Source organism: Oculina patagonica, chromosome 3 (genome assembly GCF_052425735.1).
Source record: "Oculina patagonica isolate OP01 chromosome 3, crgOcupat, whole genome shotgun sequence".
In the NCBI taxonomy this organism is placed as follows: Eukaryota; Metazoa; Cnidaria; class Anthozoa; order Scleractinia; family Oculinidae; genus Oculina; species Oculina patagonica.
Window position 1 is genome coordinate 10,473,656 of NC_135760.1, and position 7,921 is coordinate 10,481,576.

The following is a 7,921-nucleotide window of genomic DNA, read 5'->3' on the forward strand; positions in this document are numbered from 1 at the left end:
CTAACCACAAGCTGCAAGCTAACTGTAGGCCAACCAGAGTACCATTTAAGCCAACTGAAGTGCTATAATGTAGGCTAACTGGATTGTATCACATGCCTTGCTGCCTTGCACTTTGTGGTGACCTGGTTTGTGGAAGGTCTTAGGTGAAAAGTCTCTTCCTTGGTGAACCCAGAAATTTTTCTGAATACTTGTAGCTTTTTTCTGTCTGTTAACCCATTGTGCCAGCCAAAACTGGCCGCGACAAAACTTACCCTTTGTTCCACATCATCATCTTTGTCCAAAAAAGTATCACTTATACTCAATCTCTGCATGAGAAAAAGATCTTTCCAATGATACCCAGATCAAAGTGATTGGTTTTTGAGCTTGAAACACTTGAAAATGCTTAAAACAAAACTGGATAAAAGACTTGGGGAACAATTTGCATCAACCAACCTTACAGGTTGTAGCTACTCCATGGCAAGAATTTCCTGTTGGGAGGTTGCTTTCTCGGGAATTCTGGAACTGAAAGCAAGCCCAGTGGAAGGCCAACAACTGCAGTAAAAAAAATATAAGAAAAGCAGAAAAAGGAAAAGGGAAAAAATTGAAATAAATGACAAAGTGGTAGGGCACTTTCTCCTCCAAAACTACCATAAAATTTTGATTTGTGAATATTCCCTAACAAAAATGTTGTAAAATAATATGCTAGCTGAAAAACAGCATGTTTTCATGTTGCAAATACTGTTTTGAGTAGTTTGGAGCAGATTTAGTTCATAACTGACTGGAAAATGTCAAACTGTCCAAAAATATGCTTTTTTCATAAATCTCCAGGCGCCAATGGTTTAATAGCTTTCTCAAGCAATGCAATGTTCCAGGTCTAGTTAGTATGTTTAATCTTTTTCTTATTATTAGTTTTAATAATCTACTCTTTTGGCAGTACCATTTATGTCAAGAATGTGTCCAAGTGATACCTACAAAATATACAAATGTGGTAAGTAACGACTTTGACATGTCTCTTTTCTACAGTCCACTGTTTTTCTGTGAAGTCGAAGAGATCGATTGTTAGAGCTAGACAATTCACAGTCCACTGTTTTGAGTTTGACGGGCCAACATCTTGATTCCTAAATGCGAGCAAAAACTGGTGGGGAGAATTCAAAATGCCTGTGGGTAGGAGCAGGACTCCCCAGTTTTCGCTTGCACTCAGGAACCAAGATGGTGGCCTGTCAAACTTGACGTTCAATCTTTTCAGCTTCATGGAAATTATGGGACCGTGAATAGTCTGTTCTAGGGGAAAGTAGGTCCATGCTAGAAGGACTTGTGCTGGTCTTTCTCACATGAAATTACTAACCATTAGTAAAGACCTATTTGATCCTACTAGCTAGATGGCTTCCGGCCCTATCCCCCACCAGGGGGCAAGGAACTAAGAGAGCTAGATGGCTCATTGCAGTTTTTTATATCAGCCCCGTCAAATTATTTAAATCAAATTATTAACCATAGCTTTTGTCAATTGCAGGTGCAAATGTACGAGCAGACACCACACTAATCGGGTTTGACCAGAATGACTGGCAAAGAGGAAACAGGAGTTATGTTTTTAAAGGTGGAGGTAATTATAAGAAAAGGCTGTAAAATAAGAATTTATTGAAGAATAATTTTATCACTTAAAAAAGAGTTTGAGGGAGATATTGACGAAGCTGTGCAAGCTTTAAACATGGTACATGTCCAGAAGTATATCTATGGCAACCCTTTGAATGGCAACTACCAGGAACTCTCACACTACAATTATTGATCTTCTGATCGGAGATTTGTCTTATGATCAGAGAGGACACAGAACCACAAGTTTGATAACTTTTCTGAGGGCAACAAGTGCAATTTTAAGATTTTCAAATTTCACACTTTTATGGGGCATCCTGACACTGAACTGAGCCGTATTATTAAAAAGTAATGGCTTGACACTCTTTTCTCTTGTCAGTTTGGGAGAAGTGGTAATTTTTTTGTTTAACTTGTGGAAGCTATGATGATGTTCACTTTAGTCTTAGCCGGCCTTTAGACTGCAACCTTGTTTGATTGTAATCTGCTGTACACATCAGACAACATTGATTGTTGATTATGGTTTAATTTGTTTTAAGCTGATGGTGGGGAATTTTTAGAGATTGACCATGATAAAAAGAGGCACTTCAGGGAGACCCTGCAAATCAGGTACATTATATTATGTTGCCGTTTAAAATGAATTTCAGGTCAAAATGATTTTGAACTAGTTTCATTTGTAGTTATCTTTGTTTAAGGATTATGGTAATTAGTACTATATAATATGTAACACATACTACGTAGTGTACTCTAAAGAGTTGCAGAGAAAGGAGACTTTCTTCGCACTGAGTAGTGAATGGGTATGAAAACTCTTCTTGTAGGACGTTTTAAGGTGGCTGAATACAGTTTTTTATGGCTCAAAGGCGCACGCTTCAATTTTCTGCTTGACGTCATTATTGCTCGCGCAGGCTGAAATGACGCTAGCAACTCCAAAAACAAACAAAAAAGACTTCCATCTGTCTTACTGCGCTTTACCAAATTTGTATACAAAAGAAAACTTCAAAATACTTTCAGATAGATCTTGAAACCTGGGACGGAAAACAATACGACAAAAAAGGTGGATAAACAACCAACAGAGAAGTTCTAATTCTGTCTTTCATTATCGCTCTCGACGCATGGCGTAATATTAGCGCGCGCTCCCACGCGCAATTTGAATCGCTTCGGAGGTCGTAGAAGCCAGATTTTGATCCAGATTTTCTTGAAAACCTACCGCACAACCTATTATGAAACTTTCACAATTAAATTTAAGGGGTGAACCGCGTCCACAGCCAAACGTTTGAAAAAATCTGTAAGACAGATTTTGAGCTATTGTAAAAAATGGCAAAATATCACATTTTCCTATTTTGCAAAAAAAACTGTCTTACAGATTTTTGTATAATTTTGCAAGAATGATAAATCAAAGCCAATTCCTTATTTCTGAAATTTTGAGGCAGGGTCATGTTGGTAGATTTTGAGAAAAACGCCGTTTAAACTACTAATGCCGGTCCCCTCTTAAGCATTCGGCCGCTCATTAATCGGGCGTGGCCGATTTATAGTTTACCCTTTGGTCGTCCTAGAGCGTAGTCTCCTGGCGCGGCCAAAAAGACGGGGATAGCTTGGGGTTGCTACAAAACCGCTACGGGTGACGCATACCGCAATGGTTTTCATTTTAGTTTTGACAGGAAATCGTTGCAGGCACACTTGGTCGACTTTTGGGTTAATGTGTAATCAGGTTGTGTTTTTTTGCTTCGGCGGAAGGACAGAGAAAAAAGCTTACGGGGCAAAGTACAGTATGGGGCCCAGTTCTCGGCCACTTTTGACGTAAACTTGTATTTCTTACCTCAGAAGAACCGCAGGAACTTGAAATTTCTCCCAGAGCTAGCTACATTATTCAACTTTTTGGTGTAAAGCTATCGACCGGTCAAAAATTAATTTGCCCGAGCAATAATAAAAATAAAAGCTCCATTTGTGGGCCCAGTTCTCGGCAACCTTGGCCCAGTTCTCGGCCACTAAAAAGCTTGTGCGTAATTATCTGTAAAAAAAAACTCAATTAATTTTCACAGTCATAAAATCACTCTGTAAACCTATTTATGTTATATCGATCCCAAATTATTTTTATGAGGCTTTGTTTTACTTTAGAAAAGAAGGATTTTAACGCGCCTAGTTGCCTATGTGCAGGTTCTGGCAAAACCGCATTGTGTGACCCGTGCATTTAGATGGTTTATTTTGCAGTGAAAAGGTCTTGAAAGATTTAGGTGTTGTAGAAATAATAGACAAGACAAGAGTCAGCTCAAAACTTAGAGATAAGATTGAACTTTAGTTTTAAAACATTTATTTCTTTCATTCTGGCAGCAGCAGATGAAATTATATTAAAAACCAAGCGCTAAGCTGTGATAAGCTGTGGTAGCGAGCAGGGTGGCCGAGAACTGGCAAATACGCAAACGTCGCAAGAAAAAATTTCGAAGTAAATTAAGACCAAAAAATACAACGGTTCAACGAAAAGTTAACTAAAGCAGAAAGCTGAATTATTCTACGTTTCACACGCCAAAAATTAGCTTGTATGGTGGGGGCTTTTGGATAAAATACGAATTTAACTACATCCATGAATTTTAAGGAGCCGTAAACAAACAAATTTTTCGGGAATGCAAATTCACCTACCTCTGCGTAAACTCGACGTGTGAGCTTTCTATATCGAATTGAACGATCAAACTCAAGATACTTAAAGCACATGAATCAGTCTATCGTTTGAAGGAAATACCTTTTTCTTTTAATTCAACTGGAGTGTGAAAAAACGCGTTAAAAACAAAGTGGGCGAGAACTGGACCCGGCCGAGAACTGGGCCCCATACTGTACTGATATTCACCATTGTGAAATTGCACTTACTTTGACAAGTTAAAGTTATTTTTGTAAATGAAAAAGGTAACGTCATTGATGTCACGCAGTGTTTTTTTTAGCAAACTAGATGGTTTACTGGTTTCTGACTATGAATGGGGGTGTGATCTTGCGGTATATTTTTTGAGCCTGACTCCGCCGTAAAACTTTTTTTTTTATTTAGCAAGAACTGTGTCGATTTTCATTTCTGAACAATTGGTCGTCAAGTCGTTTGTCACAAAGAGTAGAATGTTTGTACAGCATGTTTTGGAATTATTTTAGATTTGGTTAGTAAGACGCTTCTGAAGACCTGAGCAAAACATTGGGAATGTACAGTATTAATAGGAACTTGAATGGAATTTTTCACAAGTTGGATTAAGGTATCAACTGAAAAAAATGGACTTCAAAATGAGAACTTGGATTTTGTTGTAATTAAATTTTATCGCGGATTGGATGCATAATATCACGGCTTTGAAAGTCTTCAAATAATTAGAAAGGTTCCTTTCTTCCTTTTGATCTTATTGTTATTTTCATGTATTGATTATTCGAAAGTGGTTTTCGTTGATACGAAAAAAAAAACGGGTTTTCACTGAATTGCTTGAAGTATTTTTAGACGTGATAATATTGGCTTAATCAAATTACATTGTGCACGAAATATTTGTTATTCTTTTGTCTTGAAACTTGAGGAAATTGAAATTTTTGTTTGACAGTAGTGTATGAAAGGCATTTTATAGAACTGAATAAAAAATAAGAAACATTGATAAAGGTTATTTCAAAGATTTATTTTGCCTGATTTTGAAGGGTTTCAGGAGTTTTAAAGAGTGCTGGTAAACGGCTGTATGTTGTTTGTGATTACGGATCTTATTTAGTTTCGAACGCTCTAATTTTTGAAAGGTTAAAACAGGTTAAAACCGGGCGGTTTCATGAGTTTTTTGGGTAGAAAGGTACGGTGGTGGTAAAAAAAAAATGTTTAGAAAGGAATGACTGTAGTAGCACGTAAGTCGGAGGTTTGCGTGAGTCACGGGGTATAGTATGCGTGAGCTGGATTTCCGGCGTCATAACGGCATGTTTTGTTTACTGAAAGATACACTCGACGTTTAGTTAGCTTAGTCGGCTTGGGAAACTATTTTAAAAATGAATGTTGTAATAGTTAATTAATAGTAATCTAGAATTAACCCACTCTCGATTGGAGTCTGTTCTGGATTCGCGCTACCTTTTCGTCGCGAAGGAATTTTGTAAAATTTCGCTAGTGGAAAGAGGTACTGTAAGAACAGTATCAATAACTCAAAAGGAGGAACTTCTTTGTAGCTCTGAATTAAGACGTATGATAAAATTTTAGAATAAGAAACTTTCGATATATGGTTTTCATATTGTTTTTGTCAATTTCCTTTTGTGGCAGATTTTTTGAGAATCAGCTTTTCTTTCGTGTGATGACAGACACAGGACAGAACGAGAGGTGGATGAGAAAGATGCCGAAGATGAATAGGCACCGAAAAACGACAAGAACCGTCAAGGACTTATCTCTAGAGGGCTGGGAGTTTTGGCATACTGTATTTCGAGGACTGGACTGGACTAGTAAAACGCGGACTAGTAAAACGCGGACTTGTAAAACGCGGACTAGTATAACGCGGACTAGTAAAACGCGGACTTGTAAAACGCGGACTAGTAAAACGCGGACTTGTAAAACGCGGACTTGTAAAAGACGGACTAGTAAAACGCGGACTAGTAAAACGCGGACTTGTAAAACGCGGACTAGTAAAACGCGGACTTGTAAAACGCGGACTTGTAAAACGAGGGCTTGTTAAGCACGGACTTGTAGAACGCGGACTTGTAAAACAAGCGCTTGTAAATCGGATAAAAATAAACGGTTTAGCGAGCGAAACAATTTGTGTTTGAAGCTTTTGTGTGTTTCTTCGATGGCATATTTCTAGCTTTTTTGAGCACTCTATGGTCTGTTTTAGCGTGGAGATGTTTTTGCAGTATAGCAAATGTTCGTTCTGCAAACCCCTACTAAAACAACGGGATTGATGCTATGAGTTGTGTGCATATGTTTCTTTCTTTCCACTACTTGACGTCTGTTGAATGCAGTCGTTTGTATTGCTCGCACGAGGTAGAACGGGGCCCGTCCAGAAATCAACAGTCAATGGTAAATAAAGGTGATGGGCCTACACGACTCCTACGTTCGTGACATTAGAATATTTGCCGTTAAATGTTTAAATTCGGTCTTTCGACCTTATTTGCCTCTGACTTCTTTCTGAGGGTACTGTTTTAATTTGGGGGCAGTATGTGGTAAATAAAGGTGACGGGCCTACACGACTCCTACGTTCGTGACATTAGAACATTTGCCGTTATATGTTCAAATTCGGTCTTTCGACCTTTAATATTTGCTTCTGACTTCTTTCTGAGGTTACTATTTTTTTGAGACATTATGTATTGAAGAGAGCCGTAAGATAATTGTGGCCAAGGAAGTGTCTAGAGGCGTTTTACAAGTCCGCGTTTTACTAGTCCGCGTTTTACTAGTCCGCGTTTTACTAGTCCAGTCCAGTCCAGTCCAGTCCACGAAATACAGTATGCCGGGGAGTTTTAGTATAAACAAAAACGTCTGCAAGTCCCAAAACACGAAGTCTTTCTATGCAGGCTGAATTCTTTTTTGGTTAAAGCGGCGGTCATGTAGGTCTACAGAGATGCATATGAAAATTCGTAGCTGAGCAGCAATTAGTGAGAGGTATTTCAGGGATCTCTCGGAATTTTTGGCGCGTGGGATCAGCGATTAGAATCTGAGACGCCCATGGTGGGGGGTGGAGGTAGGGGATGAATTGGGCCTAAAAAGAGTCACGTTTGATAACAATTAAGAGGTGGGGGGCGGGAGATAGAGACGAGGTCTGGGACCGAATAGTCATGTTCCGACAACTTGTGCCCAGAACAGGTGGTTTATTTTGCGGGCGCGTGAAGCGTGATACAGCGAGCGCGAAGTGCGAGGGCGAGCGTGAAGCGCGGAAAACTTGCAATGCGATCAAGTTACGATTTCATAAAGCCTTCATCAATTGCTATTACAGTAATGGTGTGAAACAAATGTTCAATCATTCATCAACAAGTTGTGATCATTTTCTTGACAATAGTAGTTCCCCGGTAAACAGTTGTAGTACTGTCCCATCAAAGTGCAATGGCTGGAAAATACCGAAAAGCACACGACCTTCAGGTGAAACCGCACCTTACAGTATTACCAATACACTGTACTTTGCTAAGTCTTAAAACTTTACATTTTCTAGTCGTCTACTTCAATCGTTTATTTGTATTGTGTGAAATACATTTATAAATTGAAACCATCATGTCATTAAGTAATAATGCAATCTCGACAACGTTCTAGATAATTATTATATATTATGCACACTAATACAGCTCATGCAAGCCCTGTGACTTACACAAACACAGTCGGACTGAGTGCTACTTAAGTAACTGCTTCGTGGTTTCTGCTGTACTGAACCCTGCCTTTCAAGGCAAAGCGCCCGAT

At 38.9% G+C, this 7,921-nt stretch overlaps 1 protein-coding gene across 11 annotated transcripts in view; it reads left to right on the forward strand.

The window, feature by feature from the left end:
* LOC144646530 (ankyrin repeat domain-containing protein 13B-like) overlaps positions 1-7,921 on the forward strand; it is a 207,926-nt gene that overhangs the window by 126,552 nt on the left and 73,453 nt on the right. For 5 of the 11 annotated variants that reach the window (XR_013569430.1, XR_013569428.1, XM_078506156.1 and 2 more), the window contains 3 exons: positions 914-967; positions 1,490-1,579; positions 2,103-2,172. The exons of 3 other annotated variants lie outside the window; for them this stretch is intronic. Coding sequence is in view for 3 of the 8 variants with exons in the window: in XM_078506156.1 (XP_078362282.1) it covers positions 914-967; positions 1,490-1,579; positions 2,103-2,172 (214 nt within the window). In the remaining 5 variants the exon portion in view is untranslated. The remainder of the gene's footprint in view (positions 1-913; positions 968-1,489; positions 1,580-2,102; positions 2,173-7,921) is intronic. 3 more of the 11 variants (XR_013569433.1, XR_013569434.1, XR_013569432.1) reach the window with 1 other exon arrangement.